Source organism: Notechis scutatus, chromosome 7, assembly GCF_049901735.1.
Source record: "Notechis scutatus isolate UNSWTSFEM ecotype Mainland chromosome 7, rNotScu1.2, whole genome shotgun sequence".
Taxonomy (NCBI): domain Eukaryota; kingdom Metazoa; phylum Chordata; class Lepidosauria; order Squamata; family Elapidae; genus Notechis; species Notechis scutatus.
The window spans coordinates 15,680,195-15,704,516 of NC_142015.1; the positions used below are offsets into that span (position 1 = coordinate 15,680,195).

At 41.3% G+C, this 24,322-nt stretch overlaps 1 protein-coding gene across 1 annotated transcript in view; it reads right to left on the minus strand.

The window, feature by feature from the left end:
• Positions 1–2,824: 2,824 nt before the first annotated feature.
• ROBO3 (roundabout guidance receptor 3) overlaps positions 2,825–24,322 on the minus strand; it is a 192,380-nt gene continuing 170,882 nt past the window's right edge. The window contains exons 14-29 of the mRNA XM_026671417.2: positions 23,845–23,966; positions 23,476–23,692; positions 17,348–17,472; positions 16,904–17,075; positions 16,019–16,213; positions 15,453–15,476; positions 15,291–15,336; positions 14,017–14,174; positions 12,897–13,172; positions 12,241–12,403; positions 11,209–11,436; positions 9,842–10,023; positions 8,956–9,063; positions 6,980–7,159; positions 4,400–4,554; positions 2,825–3,333 (exon numbers count right to left, since the gene is read on the minus strand). Of these exons, the coding sequence (XP_026527202.2) occupies positions 3,322–3,333; positions 4,400–4,554; positions 6,980–7,159; positions 8,956–9,063; positions 9,842–10,023; positions 11,209–11,436; positions 12,241–12,403; positions 12,897–13,172; positions 14,017–14,174; positions 15,291–15,336; positions 15,453–15,476; positions 16,019–16,213; positions 16,904–17,075; positions 17,348–17,472; positions 23,476–23,692; positions 23,845–23,966 (2,363 nt within the window). The 3' untranslated portion in view covers positions 2,825–3,321. The remainder of the gene's footprint in view (positions 3,334–4,399; positions 4,555–6,979; positions 7,160–8,955; positions 9,064–9,841; positions 10,024–11,208; positions 11,437–12,240; positions 12,404–12,896; positions 13,173–14,016; positions 14,175–15,290; positions 15,337–15,452; positions 15,477–16,018; positions 16,214–16,903; positions 17,076–17,347; positions 17,473–23,475; positions 23,693–23,844; positions 23,967–24,322) is intronic.

A 24,322-nucleotide genomic window follows, 5' to 3' on the forward strand; every position in this document is an offset into this window, starting at 1 on the left:
GGATTGAGCAGCCAATGAGAAGGAGAAGCTGATGGTCAGAGTATTTTTACTTGCATGGATAAATGGATAAACACTTTCTATTAGGAATGAGCACAATCCCTATGTCTATCCTGTTCGTGAACATTCCTAGTGTGGCACATTGTGTTCTGGATGGTTAAAGACACTGAGCTTGTCAGCTGGAAAACTGACAATCTGGGTTTGAGTTCTGAGTGCTGTGTGATGGTTGCTCGCCCCAGCTCCTGCCCAGGTAGCAATTTTAAATCATGCAAATGCAAGTAGACAAATAGGTACCACTTCAGTGGGAAGATAACTGTTCTTTGTGCCTTTGGCATACAGCTGTGCTGGCCACATGGCCATGGAAAATGTCTTCATACAATGCTGGTTCCTCAGCTAAGAAACAGAGATGAGAACTGCGCAACAAAACTAGACAGGGGAAATATTTATTTTTATTCTGGAATTCTGGAAATAAGAGTAAGTACTGTTTGTGACCCTCCATTTGGTTTTGTTTTTTTTGTTTTTTTGAGGTTTGGACGTTCACCTTCAAGGTCCCTTCCAACTCTGTTAATCTCATCTCATCTCATCTCATCCCATCTCATACCTAATTCCCACAGGACTGTCTTACGTCTAAGTATATTACCCACGTGGTATGGCTGTATTATTTTCCTTCTCATCTTCTCTACTACCTTCTTTTATTTGCATTATATTATTATTGTTATTGTTACTATTGTTGTTGTTGTTATCTCTTTTATTCATTAAACATGAAACTCGGTCAACTGAACATTTAAAAATGTATCACAAATGTCAGTGCTTGGCACTGATGATTGATACTGGTTGCTACCAGAATTCTAGGTGGCATCACCATCACCATTATATTTTGCATGCACATCGAAAGCTTCTGCACCAGAAACAAATTCCTTGTGCACTTGGAAAAATAAAAATATTATTCTATTCTGTCCTGTCCTGTCCTTGTTCCTATTCCAAATCCAAACTACATTGCTTTAATTGAATTGCAGGTTTATTTTGTTTCCAAATGGTGCCTGTTCTTCATCTGGGCTGCCCTTCCCCTGTGATGTTGTTATACTGAGGCTCTTCCTGTCTCCCGAAGCTCATTAGAGGGAGCCTTGATGCAAAGGAAACAAACTCATAAATCCTACTGAATGAGCTTGTCTTCCACTCCTGCTTTACGGCCCAGTTGCAATAGACTCCTTTGAAGGCATGCCAGAATAACTTGAAGAGGAGTGGATTGCAGGGAAGAAGTTCAAGGCTCAATTTGATTCCCCACCACCCAAAATGAAAGAGGCGATCATTGTTTATTTACCCCTAGGTAGATATGTATTCTGAAAGAGTGTGCTGGAAATTGTTTTGTGGTGCTGTTGGCAAATGAACCCCACCTTTTCAGACCATAAACCACATCTTCCTGGGAAAGTAGTCAGACAGTTTCTTGAACAACATTTCTCCTTGATTTACAGACTATAAGCTCATTCATCACTAAGAGCAGAAGGATGAGGTGGGTGGGTGTGGTCATGTATTCCCACCAGGATGATAAATTGAAAATATTACTTCCCTGAACAAATAATTCCCAACTTTTTTTTTTTAGCCCAGCTCTCTGGCATCTTGCACACCAATTTGCATGTGCTGACTCTGATATACGCCTGGGAAAGATAGAGTGGAATAATGGGTATTGCAATTTACACTAATATCTCACTATAGTGGGCAATAAAAAGACCATGACCAAGATACCTGCTCAGTTTGCCACCCAAGGATGTTAATTGACAATTTCAAATCTTTTTAATTGATCACATCCTTTCAAAGGAAACAGAAATGGAACACAGGCTTAGGGTGCCTATGGGGATCCAAAGTTATGAGGATGCCAATCAATTGGAATAAAGCTGGAAGGGACCTTGGAGGTCTTCTAGTCCAGCCCCCTGCTCAAGCAGGAGACCCTATACCATTTCAGATAGGAGGCTGTCCAGTCTCTTCTTAAAAGCCTCCAGTGATGAAGCATCCACAACTTCTGGTGGCAAGCTGTCATTTTTCTCACGGTTAGGAACTTTCTCCTTAATTCCAAGTTGCTTCTCTCCTTGATTAGTTTCCATCCATTGTTTCTTATCTTGCTTTCTGGTGCTTTGGAAATTAAGTTGGACACCCCTGCCTTCAGAGCAGGGATGTCCAACTTGGCAACTTTAAGACCTGTGGATTTCAACACTAAGAATTCCCCAGCCAGCATGTTAAAGTTAACGTTGCCAAGGTGGGAGACCTTTACTTTAGGGTAAAATAAAGAACCCCGTTTGTAAACAGTCTTGCACAGCTTTATTTCCCTAACTCTAGAACCCTCTTGGGGTCTCTCAGATTTTGCTGCTTGGTTGACTCTGGGCACTGATTTTATTTACTAATGTGCTATCTTCAATTTGGTTCAACTAGGAAGCACTTTTGGCCAGCTAAACTACAGAAATGGTCTCGTGTCGAGGCAGCTGTTTATGACCACAAGGAGCTGATGTGTTTTGTTCAGCCATCAGGCAATAGGCTTGGTTTGGGCTTAGTGCATTGTTTGACCTCAGCCTGTTGTGAGGTTCATAAACCACAGCTTACAGCTTCATGATGTAGCCTAGCCAAGCCAAGCTTGACCTCATCCTTCTGTTTCACATTTCTGGCCCTCAGAAAGTTGCCGCAGCTTTGTGCAATTCAATAAAGTAAAAACAATGCAGTTTCTGGCAATTTCCTTTTCGAAAGGGAGGTGAAACAGGCAAACTACCTGCGATACAGTATCCATGAGGATGCATCACCAGGAAAAAGAAAAGCACAGATTATTCAGCAAGAACTCAGGTTAACAAATAGCTTTATTGGCCATTTTACAAAAGGATTCATTAGCTACCAAAGAAATCCCCACTGAACCCTGCTTTATGGCAGGCAGGGCGAAGCACCTGGGCAGCATCTGATTATGTGCTTGATGTGATGGGCTCTTTCAGGGCCCAACATGAACTGAATGTCTGCAGATCCACTTCATTTCCTGCCTCATCTCCCACTTCTTACCCACCACTGCTAGTGGCGCCAATTTCCCCATCTCGAAAAATGCCCAGCCTCTTCCCAAACAGGCCCACCGAGGCTTAAGGCTTGAACGTCTCTTTGTCTCCATTTATAAATACAGTTTCCTTGCCTCTCAGGGACCGTCAACCTCCAGGAAAACAAACCTATTTACATGGAGCCAGGCCATACTGCTCCTTTGGAAGGATCATAAATTAGATGCACAGAAAACCACCAGGCCCCAAGTCTGCAGGTTTCAAATTCGTAACCTTGCTTTGCTCATGCCAATGGCGTTTGGTTTCATCTTTTCTCCTGAAAACGCAAGAAGAGAACACATCAGTATGCTTGTTCCTGTCGCTTGCTTGCCTTTCTGCATTGCATCATCCAGGTTATGCTGCTTAGAACCCAGACGGGCCACCTGTAGATCACACATCTGGACCCCTGCCCACTTTTCTCACTGCCTGGTTGAGCCATTATCTTGGCTAGCTGCCAGTAACTGACCTTGTCTGGTATTTCCTAGAAGTTTATGGGGAGGCACTTTGATTATTGGCATCTCAAAGCTACGAGCAACAGAAACCTAGTAGCCATCAGTGATTTCTGAGGAAGGAAGAAGTAACTGAGGGAGAGGGAAGAGGCTCTGGTCTATTTTGATGTGCATGAATGCACATTATTACCAACCTGTAAATGTTTTGGCTCACACATATCACAAGATTTTAATTGTTACTTCATATTTTTTTCAATTGATTTGCCAATTCCCTGCTTAACTTACCTAATTTTTCTCTAAACTGGCTTTGATTATTGTCTCTAAAAGTCTCCTTGGACTCCCTCGTGCAACTACTAAAAATTTTAGGGCAGATCTGGATTGGGGTTAAAATTGTGCCTGGACAAAGCTCCCCTAAATGCAACGACCTAGAAATCTTATGAGGAACATTATTTAGGTAGTTTAAGACCTGACAAGCTTGCTCACTAATGCAAAGTCGAAGTGATGAGTCATGGTTTACAAACCCTGCTAATTTGTTTAATACAACACTCTAAAATATAATACTTTGTTTTATCTTAAACATGGCATACAGTTTAGCAGGTTGTATAATGCAGGCACTGTGAGCTAATCTAATACTTGGTTTGTCTGCTCCATATTAAATGAGCAATCCAGAAGAGTCAGGGTAGAACAAAGAGTTACTACTCTTCCCACATTCTGTGGTTCTAATACACGTCAGGATACACACCCTTTTCAGTTGTTCTTGAGACCTTAATGGCTCTATCAGCTCTGTATGACAGCCAGTCAACCCTTCTCAGCCCAAGCGAGGGTCTTGAACCCCTCATTCAATCATGCAAAAGAAAAGGGGAAATGTGGCGGTAGGGAGCCCTGTGCAGTCACCTCATTGCGATCCCCTGTTGTCCGGCTGCGTCCTGATCCGTGGCCTCTGGATGCTGTGGAACCCCTGGAGGAAGAGCTTCCTGTTGTAGAGCAATTGCTTGACATCTGACTCCGGGAGAGAAAGGTGGGCTTGTTGTAGGGAACAATTTCTTCTTCTGCCAAGAGACACCCAACAAGGGAGTTTAAAACAAACCAGAAAAAGCAACAGTTTCTCTCGCAATGCACACCACAGCCATTTTGCAGCATGTGCAGTTGTGGAAGCAAGGGTGGGATAAAAATAAGAATAATCACCAACTCTTGCATCGGATATCCTTTTCTAAGTAAGTAGGTATTGTGAGCACACTCAAAATCATGAAATAACAGTTGTTGATTCATTTCAAGTCCTTGAATGAACATCATCCATACCTGTGATCATTTCAAATTGCCTCTAATTCCTGCTCTTAAGAAAACCAACTTAAGAAGCAACTTCCAAGCATCTTATCTTGGCAAAAATTCAGTCCAGAGGACAAGAAAATTCTGGCCTCAATACAAGGAACAAGGCTAGCGATCCTACACCATGCAATGGTCCTTGTCAACTGCATAGTTCAACAAAGTTGCATTACAAATAAAAGTTGTGGGTCTTGAAAGAGATCCCCTAATCTCCCTAATTAGGTCTTGTGGAAGTGCCAAAAAGTAAAAGGGGGTTAGAGATGAGAAGAGTGAGTCACTGTAGAAACGTCTGCTTGTAATTGTCACCTACATGATCTAGAACAGGGGTGTAAAACACAAGACCCTGTGGGCCAAATCTGGCCCACAATGTGGTTGGATCCGGCCCATGATGTGGTCAGATCCAGCCTGTGGGGCCATCCTGGAAAATGGAAGGGGCCAGCCTGCGTGGCTTCGGCCTGGTCTACTCAATGCAACATTGGGCCAGCATGGCTTCAGCCAGGTCTACCCAGTGCGAAGAGGACACATGCCAGCAGTTTGGGGAGTGGCGTCACACCCACCCAGTTGGCCTCACCCACCTAGTTGGCCCACACCTACCCAGTCAAGGTCAACCACAGCCCTGATGTGGTCCACAATGAAATTGAGTTTGACACCCTTGATCTAGAATTCCCCCAGGAATTCTTCACTAGCTTGGATCATAAGCTGAACCAACACACCTCCTTCTCTCCAAGGACCTCAGAAACAGCAATTGAGGCAGTAGGAACTCTGGGAACTGTGGCTTCATTTGGGGACCTGAATTCTTAATGTCTGTACAAACTAGGTATCTTAGAAATTATTTCTCAGGGTTCCTGCATTCTGATTAATATTTTTTTTTAGAAAGGGGGAAGATTTCATTATAGGCATTCACATTTTGTCATACTGCCAAAGCAAAACAAAAACAGTCAGGCTGCCCATTGCCCAAAGGACCAAGAGCAGTCTGGTTTACTGTATATGTCTTTATGATAAGAAGTCCTCAACTTACAACGACAGCTGGAACCAGATTTTCCATTATTAAGCAAGGTGGTTATTTCAGTGAGTCACACCCAATTTCATGACCTTTTTTGCCACATTGTTAAGCGAATTGCTGCAGTTACTAAGTGAATCACATGGTCATTACACGAATCCAACTTCTCCCATTTGACTTTTTAGAAGACAGTTCGGAAGATCACAAATGACATTCGATCCTGGGAGGCTGCAACCATCATAAATACATCTTGGTTGCCAAGCACCTGAATTTCTACCATGGGACTGTGGGGATGCTGCTACGATTGGTTGTAACTCACTTTTTCAGTGTTATGGTAACTTCAAATGGTCACTAAATGAATTCTTGTAAGGAGAGGACTACCTATATTGAAATCTACTGCAAACTGCTTTTGAGACTCGATCTGTTGGATGGTGAAACATACATCAAATGAGCAGAAGCACTCAAGTTTTCCAAGTGGAAAAAGCAAGTGGATTTCAATTATTTTATATAACAATTCAGTTTGCCAAGCCCCATGTCAGGGTTCCAGTTAACACACCTAACGGAATTACTCAAAGTGTAGATTTATTAGGCATGTCATACTGGCACATCTGGGGAAAACCCAACTCTGAAGGACCGGAGGTTTTCTCCATCCAAAGTTCTTTCCCTCAGGCCACACGTCCATCACATGGTCCAACCAGGTTGCAGCCACCATCCTGGCTGGCTTTGGTCCACGCCTCTCCAACACCTGGTGGAGTGTGCTTGGTTCCCATGGGAAAGAATGTTGTTATGGCTACACATCCCCAGCTATCTCTATCTCTCCCCACTTAGGTTCTCAGAGCTCCAAACCAGCCTGGCTGTGGCAGCCCTGAAGATGCTTCCAAAATGGCTCCAGCTTAAAAAATGGCTTCAGGGCTGACACCCCATGCTTGACCTTTCTATGGTAACTGTGGCAGAAAAGAACATTTCCAAAATGAATCAACAGGCCATCCTCCTTGAATTTTCAAGGAGTTCCAAAGCTCCAAATCTTTCTTGGAAAGAAGAAAGCCCTAGAGAGGGATGAGAATTCATACTGCTGGCCCGTGACTCCACATCAATATGCAATCTCACAATCAATCCATAGTATGAGAAATGCTTCCTATGACTAACATTACCATCTCGGTGCTGTTGGTAGAGCTGGCCAGCCACTGTGCGGTGGGCAACTTTCCTCTCCATGGCTGAGAAACCATTGAGGTCTTTCTCTAAAGAAGGGTCACTGTCTAGACGTGGGGTGCCATCTGGAGCACAGCTGCTGAGATCTTCTGCAGGTGGTGGCAAAGGTGGTGGTGGCAAATCTGCAAGCAGAACTGATGATAAAGCATCCACTCTTGCTTTCTAGGAAGCCCCTGAAATTTCTTCAGACGGTCCTCCAATGCATATTCATCTTAGAGCAAGGGCTCTCCAAACTTAACAACTTTAAGACTTGTGGACTTCAACTCCTAGAATTCCTCAGCCAGGCACACTGGATGAGGAATTCTGGGAGTTGAAGTCCACAAGTCTTCTAGTTGAAGTAGAGAGTTGAAGTCCACAAATCTTAAAATTGCCAAGTTTGGAGATCCCTGTCTTAGAGCATTCATACTGGCAGCCTTAGGAATCGGAAAATCTCAGAATGGTATGTGCTGTACTCTGAATGGTGGAGCTTGGAGAATCGGGTGGATCGTGATAGTACTTCATTTGTAGTTACTAAAAGAGAAAAACTGCTTGCCGTTATTTGCAAGAACCAGAAGGAAGTGGGAGAATCAGGACCCATATCAGCAAAAGCAGAGTTTGTCATTGGCGAGTTGTCATTGCTGACCCAGGACCTGGAGTGTCTAGAGCAGGGGTGTCAAACTTGCATCGTCACGGCATTGTCCCATGATGTATCAGGACTTTTTCCCCCTTTGCTAAATTGGGCAGGGGCAGGGCCATCACGTGACACATCTGGACTGCCGGCCGTGAGTTTGACACCCCTGGTCTAGACAACCAGAAAGTAGCACAGACTTGGAGCAAACCAAAATGACTCCTTCCCCCACAGATAGCCCTGGATGCTTGCATATGAAAAATTTAATATCTATAAAGGAGAATATTTGTAGCTCAGGGTTGATATGAGGGGTTCTTGGCGCTGTCTGAGCTTGGTTGTTTCATTATTCAAACTAGGTAGAATCATCAGTGCTAAGACTAACACTACCAGTGATGTAATCTAGTTTGGGCAAAGAAACATCTACAAGAAAACAACCAAGCTCAGAGATTACCAAGGACCTCCTCACTTTAATAATAAGTAGGATTTGACATTATTTTGGGGCCATGGGAATCATGATGTGGCCAAATGCAATGGCCTGAATGCCCAATAAACACATCAAACCAAAACGGAAATCCCATGCGAGCACTGTGAGAACATCTTGCAATTGTGACAAGGACATTACATGCATGGATACACATTTTAAACATCACAAAACAAAACCAGGATTGTTCTTGAGGATTTCGCAGGCACGCTACCATCCTGGGGTTCTATGTTCCTCTCTCCAGGTCTAAATGGTGGCTTATTAGCCTTTTAAATAAGTAGCTATTTTGCTTAGTAAATTGCTTCATTGGTCCCCAATGGCTAAGTCCCAATTTGATACTTGCAATGTGTGGCTTGCTTAAGATATGAGAAAGGAAAAGTTAAATGTGTTCCTGAAAACAATTGTGTGAGCAAGTTTCTATAAAAGGAGGCAGAAAGCAGATGCTTTCCAGATGTGAGTGGCTGCTTCTTGGTACACTTAAAACACACACACACACAACACACACACACACACGGAGGAACTAACCCGATTAGGTAATGGAATTAAGAGGATGCTATAATTAAATGCATCAAGCCAGTTTGGTATAGTGGTTAAAGATCTGAGGCTAAACAAACAGGAGACTGAATTTGAATCCTTCCTTAGGCATGGAGCCAACTGGGTGACTTTGGGCCAGCCATTCTCTCTCAGCCCTAGGAAGGAGGAGACAAAGGCAAACCACTTCTGAACGCATTGCCAAGAAGACTACTGCATATAGGCTTGTTCATGCACTCATCAGGAATCAAGAGAACAGAAGAGGATTTAACGCTGTATAGCACAAACTTGGGATTTACCTCCTTGTTTCTTCTCTCGACGATAGTGGCTGGACTTGGATTTCTTTTTGCCTTTTCCTTTCTGACCCAGGGGAAGCAAAACATCACCAAGGCTGGAATGTGTCTTGCCTGCCAGTAAAAGCCCAACATCAGTAATAATGTAGCCTTCCCCACCAACATATTGGCAAAGTTCAGAATTGCTCACCTGTGCTAAATGGATTAAAAACATGGGCAAAATATGTACATTATGCTAAGCTGTTCTGCAGTATGTTGGATTTTGGTTTAGGGTGTTGGGTGAACTCCATCATAATGGCTCCTCCCAAAAATACTTAGGACCAGGTTTCAAAGTTTTGACAGCCAGGCCCCCATCTCAGTCATGCGACCACATTTCCAGCTCTTGGCAACTGGCCTGCATTTATGGCTATTTCCCATGGTCACATGACCACAATTGATTGTTCGTAAGCCTCACAGAGTCACTGAGAGTGAGTGGGCAGCCATATAAATCCTCTAAATAGATAGATGATAGATAGATAGATAAATGATTCTGCTGAAAACTAGTATTTCCTTCTGTTTTTAGGAGAAAAGTCCCATAGCAAACAATGGGTTTACTCAACAAACATGACATTTGCTTAACAATTATGGTATTCACTTAACAGTCAATCAAAAAGAGTAATAAATCAGGTCCACATGTGGATGATCCACTTTACACTTGTCAGAACTGTAAAAGGCACTATTACAGTCATAAATCAGAACTACCTGTCACTACAAATGTTTTGCCTTTCCTGTAACAGGAAGCTAGTTATAAGGAGAATTTCCTGACATTCTCTTCAAAGAGGATGCCACAGCCATCCCTATTCCTGTGATGCTATGGGACACCTGGGAAGAGGGATTTAGAAAACAAACTCACCTTGACCTGGAGAGTCCACATTCTCTGCACTATGCGCTGGTGTTTGGCTCAGGTTACGCCGGTGACTTTGCCTGGGAAGCATGGCTTCTGACCTCTCTTCGGGCAGGTTTAGATTGGGATTAGACTGAGTCAAGGGAGGACTTGAGGGCCTTGGCAAGGGACCTGACCCATTGGGTAGCCGCCTGGGAAGAGAATTAGAGAATTAGAGAAGAACTTTATTGTCATTTTACAAGCACAACGAAACTGTGGATGCACCCCAGCAACTGTTCGCAATACAATAAAACCAAAGCACTTAAAAATGAAGATAAGAAAAATAGAGTACCCACGTCTCCATTTGCAATTTGAGAGTACAATATCTACGAATATACACAAAATATACATCCAACACTGACTGTAACGCTTAGCTGAGTATAATACACATGTGTTATTATACATCTGAATGGGGTATTGAGATTTCACATCTTTTCACATCTTAATAAGGTAGTGACTTCGTGTTTATGTTCGGATGGCCCAGGGAAAGAAAATATTTGTTAGTCGAGTGGTGTGGGATTTTATTGACCTAAAACGCCATCCAGACGGCAGCAGGTCAAAAAGATAATTGCCAGGGTATTGAGGGGTCTTCTATAATGGCCTTGATTCTGCTTTGGCAGCGGGACCTGGCTAAGTCTTCCAGGGAGGGCAGAGGGCAACCAATGATCTTTTGAGCTGTGTTTATCACCCTCTGTACAGTTTTCCAGTCATCAGCTGTGGAGCCTGCATACCACACACCCAGACAATATGTCAGAGTGCTCTCCACAAAGGCTTTATAGAAAGCCAGCAACAGCAAAGGAGTATCAGATTAAAAGGACGGGTTTTTGGGGATGTTTTAATTTTCTTATCACTTAAATGTAGAACATTATCAGAGGTTTTCAGAGAATAGGCATCGCTTTAGCCTTCAAATAGTATGCTTGAACACCATCAAGATGACAGGCCCTGTCTGCTTTCACTTTCCATTGTACCAAACACTGGGCGGGGAGGGGGGGGGGAGAGAGAAGGGTGTCTTGGGGGGTTATTTCCTTACTTAATAGATCTTCCTCCTTTTTTCCAATACATCAAAAGAGCTAATGGCCCACATTGATAAGAGAAAGATGTATTTATTGAATATGATCCAATATGGTCAAGTCTATACTAGCACTCAAACTGCAGCGGATTAACATCTGCCTGAAATGACCCTTCTTTTGCCCAGTCTCAGGCCACTTCCCATAGCAAAGAGAGACAACAGAGACTGAACGTAAAGGTTCTGCAGATCATTAGGAGGACTGGAATCTGTGAGGGCCACACTAAAGGTGACATTATAAGCCGAGACTGCAGACTTGGGGAGCTCATACCTGGGCAGATGTGGAATCTCAAACTGGTGCAGCCTGGGAATGTCCTCTGAAGCTCTCTTCTCTTCCCGTGGCGAGGGAGTCAGAGTGGCCGTGGACTGCTGTCCATAGGAATTTGCAGGAGAAGAGGCATCGTTGCGAGGTGGGGGAAGAGGACATTCTTCTTCCTGGATGTTCTCCATTAAGTAGGTCCTCTCTGGCAGAGGTGGACACCATTCCTCCACCCCTGACCTATTAATACATTGTCCTATTGATACACTGTCCTAAGTCATGACTTATTTTAACAATGATTTATTAAATACATGCTCTTTCATATGTAATATACAGCCATTACAACTCTGACCTACACTTATTCATACATCATGCAACATACCAAACAAGGCACGCTGTGGATTCATTGATGCCTAAAGTAAGCCATCTAGCAATCTATATGGCTGTCAGTGGACTAAAACATGCTTAATGCAGTTACTAAATTAATTCATTTGGGCTCACACTGACATTAAGCCATCCACTGCTACAAACTACAAGTAAAGCAAGACAACGTGAAACCAAGCTTAGTACATTTCCTAGGTTTTCAATGAATGAACTCAGGCAATGAACTGGCCAGGAAGACTAGGCTCCCAACATTTAACTAGTATCCTAATTGAACACATGTATGCTCCTTGTAGCGTCAATAGGGAGAAGATAAGGGAGAAAAAAGTCATAAATGCCCTGTGGAGGGGCATTTAAGGGTTCTGAAGGTTGAAACTTGATTTTTGGGTCAGTTGAGGATATCCAGCATGGAACTATTGACTTCAAAACTGGCAATACTGATTATAATTATTTTGCCTCTCATACGCATTGCTCTGTTCATAAGCAGGACATTAGGGAAGTTTGTACTACAGGAAAATGCATTACTCCTGGAAAAAGCTGGTCAAAATTCAAGTGCAAACTCAGCCTTAATACGAACATGAAACCCATACTTCAGTGCCAGCTCTTTCAGCGAAGAAAACACAGTAAAATACTGCAATTTCCCAGTCCTCCAGTAGCCCTTACGTGAGTTCTAGTTCTTCTTCCTCTTCTTCTTCTTCTTCTTCCTCCTCCTCCACATATTGGCTCAGCTCATTGGCAGATGGTGGTGGGGGCAGCACTTCTGTCCAATTGAGGGATGGTGTTTTTACTGGCTTCCCCATCGATTTCTGTTTCCCAGGTTTAGCAACTATGGAAACAGAGAAGTTAGACCTTCCATTACGGTAAAAGACTTCGGTTATAAGCCTAGTCCTATCTGCAAAGAACAACTCTTATTAAAATTAATGAACCTGTATGTTCTCTTAAAGCGGCCACCTAATTCTCTGTATGCTAAGCTTTATAGTTCTCCTAATCTTCCTGCAGCAATTTGTGCTCCCCTGGAACAAGATGTTATGCATTTTTATGGTACACATATTGTATTGCATTGTCATCAAGTGATGAATTATCCTTTTCTGGGAAATGCCAGGCCCATTCTTCTGAAGACAAGATGACCACATTGCAAGTTGAGACTAGGTACATGATATACTTGGTGGGGATGGGAAGGGCAGAGGAAGATGTCTAGTGTAGGCTACAATTTCCATCGTCTCTAACTTGGCTACACTAGACACATCTTAATTAGACTTGCACTATCAAACATTTGAGTACGTCCACGGTCTAGCTTCTTGTAGGCTTATGGTCCCTACCACTCTCCACCCTGCCCCGGTCGGGCTGGGCATACTGGATGGTAGAGATGCCAGGCTCGTTGTTCCATTGGCCTTCCTCTTCATCAGGTGAGTGTAGATGGGTCGCACCATATGGTACCACAGGGGTTGTGGCATATGGGGTGGTGTGCTGGGAAAATGCCCCATTGAAAGTCCTCATGTCATCACTGGCTGGGTCAATGGTGCTGTATATGGGGCCATCGGACACCCCCGTCCCAAACTTCTCTGTCTGAGCAATGTAATTAGAAATCCCAGCATCTGTAAACAAGGAGAGAGGTTGTGTGAGCCTTACCAGGTTTTCGGGTTGAGCTGAAGCAGATTCTGGCTGCCTCAATTCCACTCTCTAACACCTGTAGGTTTTTCAGACTATCTTTTATTTGCACTTACCAAGAGAGAGCGAAAAGGGGGTCCTTATGGTACTTTCAAAACCCTGTTTCGGTTTTTCTCTTGGGTGGGAATGTCTCTCAGCTACTTCCTCTAAAAGATCAAGCTTCTTACTGGAGCCTACCCACCCTGTTCTCCCACAGATGCAGATGTGTTATTCAGCAGGTTCTGACTAGTTCTGGTGTACTGGTATCAAAAATTTTGACTGGTTCAGAGAACCGGCAAATACCTCTGGCTGGTTCCGCCCACCTGCACCCACCATTATCTCTCCTACCTGTCAAATATTCTGTGGTTTATTAGCTCAGCTGATTCGCATGGCAGAGCGGATTGCCGCGCCTCAGCTGAGCTAAAAAACAGCACAGCTCACCATTGTCGATAAAGAGGGTGGTCTCTGAGCCCTTTTCACGCATGCGCAAAAGGTGCGTTTGGCATGCATGTGCATTAGGCACAGCTCACCAACGTTGATACAGAGGGCTGTGTTTGAGCCCTGCGTATGCGCAAAGTAAGCTTTCCGAACCGGTAGGAAATTTTTTTGAAACCCACCACTGCACTGATCAGCTAGCTGGCTACAGATTTTTATTTATTTATTTATTTATAAAATTAGACCCCGCCCATCTCACTTACAGAGGGAGTCTAGGCAATGCATGTTGCCTTTTGCTAGCCAGTGCTAGACCTTCTGTGCTCCTGAGAGACCCAACTGAAGCTATGGAGCTCTTACCATTGTAGTATCTTTCGGTGACGTTATGGTTTCCTGTACAACAGGCCATTCCAGGATCTTTTGTCTTCCCATTCCGCAGCAGATTTGGGGCTGGCCAGGAGTCTGCCAGCCATGGGTAGCTGGAAGCACTGGTAGCCATGGCCAGCATGCCAGGGCGGCTAAAAGAGAGACAGAAAATTATTTATTTGGTGACTAATATGGCAGGCATTTAAAAATAAATTGTGCATGCTTCAATTAATTAATTGATTAAAATCGTTTCAATTTAATACATGTTTTTTTAATTAAATTCAATTATGAGGTGAAGAAAACACTTTCAATTATCAGGGGTATCCAACTTAGGAAAACTTTAAGACTAGTGGACTTCAACTCCCAGAATGGGAGGCTAGGGGAATTCTGGGAGTTGATGGCCACAAGTCTTAAAGGTTCCTAAGGTTGGAAATCCATCTTTTGGATATGCACAAGGTTGCAACAAAGAAGGCATTAAAGGAAGTATTGGTTCAGAAATGCATAACTTTAAATTTTGCCTTATACCACATTTTTAACTTTGCTGCTAATGTTCAAATACCCAAATTGGTGTCCTGGGGAGCTGAGAATTATAGTCTAACATAACAGGAAAACACTTGACTGAAAACAGCTGGAGTTATTTATTTGTTTGCTTGATTTCTTAATTAATAAATAATTGCATTATTGTAATGTTCAACATCAACCCTTCATATATTTCTTGGTATTTGAGGGATTAATGTATTCCAACATGCTGTTCTGTTTTGTGATTCATTTTTTAATCTTCTCTTTGGATGAAGTGTTTAGAATGATCCTGAAACAGACACAGGAAATTTGGCATATAATGAAACAAGCTACTCTGGAGAGATCTCCTGAAATTTTAACTATTTCACTGAAAAATATTGAAAGGGTTGAAATAAAGATTAACTGACAGCTGGCCAAAAAAGAGGTAAAAGTCTATGATGGATTATCAACATGCTTTCATCACTTCCTTCAATATCAAGATAAAAAGGGACGGAGGAACTTTGTCTTTTCAGAACGTGCTTGCCTATTGCAATGTTTATTGCTCCTTAGAAATGCCTTGATTAGAAGGATTTAATTGACCAAAGGCATTTAATTGATCCAAATCCAAATCAATTAACTGATTAAATGTTGCAGTAGCTACAACTTCTAAGATTTTGCCCCGATCAAGCAGAAACATGGGTTGTGCTACAGAGACCCAATAAAGCTTATGAGAGAGAATCCTTCCTATTACCTGAAGCCCCTGCACTCACCTGCTGCTGCCAACACGAGCTGGTCCATCCGTATGGGGGAAAGAAACTACAAAGGAGAACAGAGCAGATTCTCAGGGATGCTCCTTTCAACAACAAAAGAAGGGGAAAATTGGTGGTATGGAGGACAAAGCAATACGATGGGAAGGGGGCATGAAGCCTTACCTGCTGGCGTGTATGCAAAGGAAGCTGAAAAGAGAAGCAAGCAAAGAGTGAGGCAGCTCAAAGAAATCACTGCTGGGGTCAGCATGGATGGGCAGGGAGTCTAAGTTAAAATGATGGGGCACAGCAGATGCATTGCATGCAGAATGGCATATAGTCCAAATCCCAATTAAAGGGAACTCACCAAAAGGAGAAGGAACCCCAAAATGGGTGTGGTGTCCCATTCACAAAAACTACATTTTCCTCCAGTACTCAAATATGTATTTGGCCCATTAACACAGTACAGAATAGCAGGGGAAGCTGGAGGCAACTAACACGAAGCCTGCCTTCCCCTTCTCCAAGAACGGAAGATGTTTAGGAGGGGTGGTCCAGCCTCCAGGGTAGGGTTCAACTTCATCTTTGGAGCAAGTGATTCAGTTGGAGCTCTCCATGGTGCTGAGACGCTCCATTTGGCTTAGTAGGCTTCTAATCTAAGACAGGCCAAAGGACCTAGTATAAGACAGCCCACCTACACCCTCCCTTAAGATTGCTAGAGTGGAGAGCTGGTAGTAAATAAGAGCTTATCTTGCCTGTATAATGGCTCATCTCCTTTCTCTTCTTTCGGCGACAATAGATCCACACACTGAAGCACATGAGAATGACCCAGCAGGCTCCTCCGATGCCAGCAATAAAAGCTGGTTGCTTCACTACACCCGTGATCTGTTCAGCAAGGCTCACACTATCCCCATTATCCACAGGTGCAGTATCCTGGTCTGGCAGGGGTTCTGCAGCAAACATGGAAGGCAAAGGCATTTGCAGTCAGAAGAGGTACAAGGCTTGAGCAAGGTTAATTATGCGGTGAGGACAGTAACCAGGTTGAAGATTGCAGTTTTTCTACAAATAGAATTAGCATATCAAGGAAAGAGCCTGGTTTCTTACTAATTTTCTTTCTGGTAGGAACAGGGCTTGCATGGAAGAACACTCAATAATGTGAGTCTCTACTTTCACTGTTCTAAAATAGCAAACTGCTGTTTATTGTCTTGACAATGTGGCAAGTGTGTCTCACACTTTCTTATTCCTATTGCATTTTATCACTTTTCTTACCTCTGGTATCAGCTGTCTCCTGTTTCAGAACTAAAGTTATGGAACATTTGCCAGAGGGACATTGCAAGAGGGTTTATTTTTGAATAAACATATTTAAGAAAGAAGACCTTGAATACAATTCAACCACCTAAAAGCATAATAGTAATAGCAATGGATGTAATTTTAATCATTGTCCTCTTCATTATCAATCAATTTCTCACAGGCCATCTCTGAAAAGACCATCTCTTGTTCATATGATAGCTGTACCTTTGAAGATGCTAGGGATGTGCTATAGAGCTTCTGCAGGTGATTCACCTGGTTGGGCAGGACTGTATGGAAATAGATCCTCTTTTTTCCAACTGTGGACATATGAAGGAGTACTGAATACTCACTGATCTGTATGATGACCGGGGCGCTCCTTACTCCGATGCCAGCACTAGTAGCAGCAGCAACCTCTGTGCGGTAGATCATTCCAGGGATTAGCCCCATCAAAACTGTGGAACGTATTGTGCCATCTACTGTCTTATTAATATGATAGCGAGACTCATTTCCCAGACACCAAACCTGTCCAGAAGAAGGAGAAAACCATAGTAACTAATGGCTGAAGAAGACATTACCCTGCAAAAAAAAAAAAAACACGAGCTGCACATCACTGGATTGCAGTATCTACTAGAGTAAAGAATTTATGCATTGGCCAGGGAGTTGGACAAGACAGTCTACAATGCACATCCCAACTCTATGACAATATACTCTAGCTTCTGTGACCACTGGAAGTCCAAAGGACTTCAGATCCATCCTTTTTGGCATGTCTCTCATTGCAAAAGTTGTCATCTTACCCGGTAATCTTGGATGATTCCATTTTGTTCTGCAAGTGGAGGTGGCTCCCAGGATATGCTTATACTAGTACTGTTGCTGGTTCCCACAGTCACTACAGAAACTCCTTGTGGAGGAGCGCTAGGAGCTGAGGAAGAGGAAAGAAGAGGGATTTCTTGCTCAGATTAGTCTGATAAAGATCATAACCATTGCAGCTTCTACTCCAAGTTGTGAACGCACAGCAAGATATTGTCAGGACAGGCTGGCAGGGTTTTTATACAACATTAAATTTAGATACAGATTTTGATACTGGTTTTTGCTAAACAGAAAACTGAAGAGCATCTGGTCTTTATTGCAAACAAGAAATTCACAACAGAAATGGAGAAGCTATTGTTATGAATAAAAGGGGGTCGAAGTCACTGCTTGGCTACAACATCAAAATGCTAAGTTTAAGGCAAGTCACTTAACGTTTCAGTGATCCAAGTCTTATTTTCCAACCCCAGATACAGCTCTATAGCATATTGCAACACTTAAAAAAAAACATTGTGGGAGACTGGAATCCTAAAATTGGAACTAAATAATATCTGCAATAATGGGACAATTTGACTTCAGTATACAAACTAAAGCAGGAGACAGACAAATAGAGATTTGCTAAGAAAATTCAATGTTTACAGAAAATACCTTCTTCCAACAGCCTGAAAGATTACTTTACACATGGACATTAGTCAATGGACAAGTCCAAAATCAAATTTACTCTATACTCTGCAAGCCGAGATGGAGAAGATGTATTCAATCAGCAAAAACAAGATTTGGTATTGCCTGTGGCTAGCATATGAACTTCTCCTTGCAACTTAATTCATCAGGCAGACAAGATATTATCTCAGCAATATTCAATATGATTATACAGCGAAGGTAAAGCATATATTTAGTGGATTAGAATTGATAAATAGAGTGCTTGAAGAACTCTGGATGAAACCTTGTGACATCACCAAAGATAAAGCCAGAGAAATATATTGAAATGCAGAAAGCAAAAGAGGGTGAAATTGCTGCCTGCTAATATATTGAAAATAGCCAAAGAAACAAAAGGCAACAGAGGCAGAAAGAAATTGGTGTAACTAAATGCTACATTCTAGATAATGGTACAAAGAGACAATGAGTTATATCTACACTGGCATGCAAAGAAGTTGAGAATAACAATAAATGAAAAGGACAAGAAATTTGAGAAAATTATAGAAATTGAGTGGTCATAATAAAAGACAAAGCTCTAAAGAAGTTAAAAAGAAGAGATGGCACAAATATATCAAAAAACTACATGGAAAAAGAGTTGCACATGTACAAGATGGGTTTGGAAGAGTCAAAGGCACCTGAGATCACACAGGTAACATCCTGTGGAAAATGAAAAAAGAGTAGAGAGTCTTTTTTCCATTTATTTATGTATTTATTTATTTGTCACATTTAAAATAAAAAGTGACTCTGGGCAATGTATTAGCTGCAATAAATTGTGAATAACTCCTTAAAGACATTGGTGCACTCTAAGCTTCCTCTTATTCTGCCTTCGATTGAATTTTTATCATGACTGGGAATCAAGAATGAGAATTGAGTGTGAGGCAACTGAAGCGTTTAAAATTGGGAAAAGCGCCAGGGCTGTATACTGTCACTGTACTCAATATTTATTTATTGATTGATTGATTGATTGATTCACATTTAGAGGTGGCCCATCTCACTCACAGAGTGATTCTGAATTGTGTACAATTAAAACATAAAAAACATATAAAATATTATATTTCAATAAAAGGAGGCAGTTAAAACAAGGCTGGCAATTAAAGTTTGCAAGGCAGGCGAGACCCCTCATGGATGTTGACTGTACCGAGAAAAATGTCAGATTAGGAGAGACAGAAACTGGAATTACAATTGCTGTGACAAATGTCAACAACCTGAGATGTTCTGATGATACCACTTGATGCTTGGAAGCGGAGAAGACTTAAGTGAAGTCTTTTTGAAGGTGAAGGAAGAACGTGCTGGTATGCTGCTCAATATTAAAAACAACAAACAAACAAAAAATTATGTCAACAGGCAGTGCCAACCCAATGCAAAGAAACAGGGAAACTGAAGTGGCCAACAGATTTTATCTTCCTAGGCTCAAAAATGGTGTACATACTGTGGAGGTGTCATGCCTGCAACTAAATTATATATTGTCAAAATCATTATTTTCCCAGTTATAACATATCGTGTAAAAAGGTAGACGATCAGAAAAGCTGAATGAAAAATGCATGCTTCTGAATTGTGGCGCTGAAGAACATTGTTGGGGAAATAAATAATTTATTTTTCTTGGATTGCAAAAAGAAGAAATCATTCAAGGAGAGGTGAAACAAAACCAGAGTGCACATGGAAATACTAACAACGAAACCAATGCTTATATATTTCAGACAAGCAAGCAAACCACAGACAAGATTTATTTTAAAAAAGGCTGGGATGCCTGGAAAAATCAAACTCAATTGAAAAAAAGCCAATAAAAGAGCAAGTGGCATAAGAACTATGAGGCATAAGAACTAAAAAAAATGCAGTTCTTCAGTGATAATTCTGGTAGAATGATATCCTTTGGGAACCTGAAGTGACTGAATGACTGAACAATTTCAACATACTCTGTGAAGCCAGCCCTTGTGGTTTATCAGTTGTGATTTATTTAGTGTATTGTGTTAACCTGACCAGTTTCAATCTGTTAAAACAACTCTCATTCTTATGCAGGGTTCTCCTCTCTCCTGTTGATGGGCTTTCTGTAGAAATCACCAGGGGATCGACCAAGCAGAAGACCCTATTAGGCAGAAGACACAGCCGCTTCATCAATGCATGTTAAGTTTATAAATCAAGACCATGTACTTTGGTTCTATAAATCAAGACCATATTACTTTGGTTGCCTATAAAGAAAATTTGTTGGGATTAAAGCCGGAAGTAATTAAATAACAACATTTTATTTATGTTTTTAAAAGGAAGACAATTTGGGTGGGAGATGAAAAGGAGCATATGGAAAGGGATCATTTTAATGTCTTATAAACCACCCGGAAGATAATTAAACAAAGGGCAATGGCAACATTTGATCAATCATTTTTTCAATCGGGTAGGAAGCAAATGTTTGGTTATTAATAATAGATGAAGTGGCCATGAGAATCCTAATTCTGTAAGATATACTGCATTTTACAAAAGAAAGCTCAGAGATCTCCTAATCCATTCCACCAAGGTTAACAATTAGCAGTCATGAATAGTTCACTGGGAAATTATTTCTTCCCTTATTTCTATCTAACAATCAATATAGCATTCAGAATTCATGTCTCTATAGGAAAGAAGCCTATAATTCTGGGTGCCAAACCTGATTTTATTGCAATAGGGTTGTCTTTGACCTCAGAGTGGGGCAGTGGGCAGTGGTGGCATTCAGCAGGTTCGCATTGGTTCGGGTGAGCCAGAGGGTTGCAGGAGGCTATCGCAGCCAAAAACAGAGCTCAGGAGCCCATTTTCACTGGCAGAGGCACCGTGAGCCCGTCCTTCCAGCTCCCCACGGGCTGAATCTGGCCTCAGGGCCTTGAATTTGACACCCCTGCGATAATGTGCTGAGTTAGACACAAAAAAATGACGATGACAGCAAGATGTAGTACACTAAAAGAGAATAACTATATTAAACTTAAGCAGCAGATAGAGCTAGATTTGGCGAAATGGGAAAATTTACAACTGTCACTAATAGGGAGAATATCAACAATCAAGATGAATATATTACCCAGAATTTTATATTTGTTCCAAACAATTCCAATTAGGCTTGGAAAAGACTATTTTACAGATTTAAATAAAATTGTATGGCAAGGTAAGAAAGCGAGAATAAAATTAAAACTTTTGCAAGATGCTAGAATAAGAGGAGGATTTGGTTTGCCTAATTGGGAGTTGAACTACCAAACTACAAATCTGATGTGGGTCAAGGAATGGATAACATTAAGAAATGCTAAATTGTTGACACTAGAAAGACATGATCTATTGTTGGGGTGGCATACTTTTTTATGGTATAAAGGAACTAAACCACAGGGATATTTTAGAAGACATTATATACGGGAGTCTCTGTGGTTAAACTGGGAGAAGACTAAAAGGCAATGTTATTTGAAAATTACGGTCTGGCTATTGAAGCGTTTTTGTATCCTATAATATACAAAAAGGAACAAAGAGTTAGATATGGTGAAATATTGAATGAAAAGGGTGAATTTAAATCTATGCAAAAATTAGAGGAACAAGGTATAAAGATGAATTGGTTTTCATATGCGCAAATACATTGAAGGTATGATAAAGATTCTAAAACAGAAGGCTTCTATGATAAATTGACTGATTTAGGTAAGATTTTGACAGGTACTGATGAAAAGATGATTAAAAAACTGTATGAATATTTATTAGAAACCAAACTAGAAAAAGAACAAGTTAAAGAAATAATGATTGCTTGGGGGAAGAATTTTGGATATGGGATTGATTTAGAGAAATGGCAAAAATTGTGGTCTCAAAATTATAAAATGACAATGTCAACAGCATATAAAGAAAATTTGTATAAGATGTTTTACAGGTGGCATTTTCCCCCGACAAGAATAGCAAGAATGTTCAAGAACAAGTCTGAAAAATGTTGGAAATGTCATCAGATACCTGGCTCATATTACCATATGTGGTGGACGTGCGCGGATGCCAAAAAATATTGGACTAAAATCCACACATGGTTGGAAAAAATGACAAAAAGGCATATAGACTTGAAACCAGAGATATTTTTATTGGGAATTTTACCTGAAATATATGGTAAAGAATTGAAATATTTGATTGTAAATGTATTAACAGCGGCCAGGATGTATTTGCTAAAAACTGGAAAAATGAGAAAATACCAACACAGGAGGAAGTTATTAAGAAAATAATGGAATGTGCTGAAATGAGTAGATTGACATTTGAAATCAGAGAACAAGAAGATAAACAATTTTATAAAATTTGGGATCTATTCTATCAATAAAATGGTAATGAAATATGTAAATTTTTAGAACATAATGAATATATAAAGATGTATTTTTTATTATGTCTACAAAATGATTATAGGATAGATTTGAGATTGAAATATGAATTGTCATAAAATAAATTAAGTGAAATATGATTATTTCATAAAACATGAATGAATAATAGTATAGTCAAATGACTGATTAATAATGATATTAATGTATTCAGGAATAGTTAATTGACAATATGAGAACATATACAATGTAATTCTAATTGAAGACTACGAAATGGAAGCACAAAACAATTTGTAAACCAACCGACACACTGTATGTACTGTTGTGACTCGGAGGTTTGAGCCTGCTCTGTTAGAAGACACAGACTTGAGCCATGAGGAAGAGGAGGATTTGGCTCTGAGGTTTGAGCCTGCTTTGCTGGAGGATTTGGAATTGCCTTCCTCCCCAGGACCTTCCTCCCTGGTTGTGCCTCAGGTGTCGGCAGATAATCAGGAGAGCATAGCGGAGCCTCTGGCTGAGGATCAAACTGAGGAATGTTGGTTTGATGCGAGGCAAAGACGCAGGCATAGGCGTGAGATGCAAGGCAGAGGGAAAGGACAAATCAGGGACTGAGATGAGACTGACACGCCCCTCAGGGAATAAAAGGGGCGTGTTAGCTCTGGATTCTCGTTCGGGACAACTTGTTAATTTGGGATAGAAGCTTCGACAATTTCTGTGTGTGGCGTTTGCCTGTGATTTATGTTCTTGTTTTATTATCGGACTTGGCAGTCAGCTCATGGGAGACTGCCAAGGACTTCTCCAGCCAAAGGAATTTAACCCTGTCGTTACTGGTCTTGTCTGCTTGTTTATATTCTTTTGGAAACTTGGACTTTCACCTCGTGGGCACAGGTGAGACATAACAATGTACATATAAGGAAGATGGTTTGATGTTTTTATGTTGTGTTTGTTTATGTATGTCTTAAAAAAGCAATAAAACTTTTTTTTAAAAAAAAAATGATGATGATACAGGACACAGCCAGAAATAGCAAAATATCAAAATGTTGATGTAAAGAGGAAACCTCAATATGCATGTGACCATTGAAACCAAGAAATTTGGTTATGGGAAGGCTTAAAAATAGCAGCTTCCATTTCCTACAAACCTTCTTCTGGGGTGCGCACCAGGAGCACCTCACTATCCATGCCTTGGAACTCATCAAAATATGGCCGGATCTTGACTTCATATTCTTGGCCTTTGCGCAGATCTACTAAGACAGTGTTCCGTTCAGCAGGTGACTTCACATCCTGCACCAGCCAAGCGCTGTTCTTCAGCCGATACATTACCCGATAACCTTGGATGAATTGAGCCTGGCGATCCACCTGAATGAAATGAAGAGATAGCATTGACTGTATGGGTATGGAACCTATTGCCTGGATCAATGCATTTCCTATCTAGGATCCCATTTCTTCCTCTTACTATTGGTTCTGATGATGTTGCTTCAAGAAAAAAAAAAGAGTTTATTAGCACTCACAGTCCAGGTCACTTGGATGGTGGTGGAAGTGAGGACAATGGGTTCCTGGAGCTGAACTACCACATCCCCAAGTTCCCGTTGCACCTGCCGATGGTCAACTCCTTGTCTGGTGGGACTCACATCTATCAAAAAAGCCACAAATCCCATACCAGATGATACTCTTTGCAACAAGACCAACATAAAATATCCAAAACAGAAAACAGAACAAATTTTCACCAAGCTGTAGAGATGCATATGCCCATGAAGTTTGTTTCTAGGTTTTACTGAATACTTAGTACCTTCAAGAGTTAGAAATATGTTTTTGTTAGAAGAGTTCAATCTGTACTAGGCCAACTGAATTTTCTATGGAAGGATTGTAGAGCTACAGATGTACAACTGGAGATTATAAACTATGAACTCTTCTTAACTATGGTTCCTAGAGGTTTTCTCAAAAAGTATTCTGAAAGGCATAAGAGGGCTGATAACTAAAGTAGAAGGG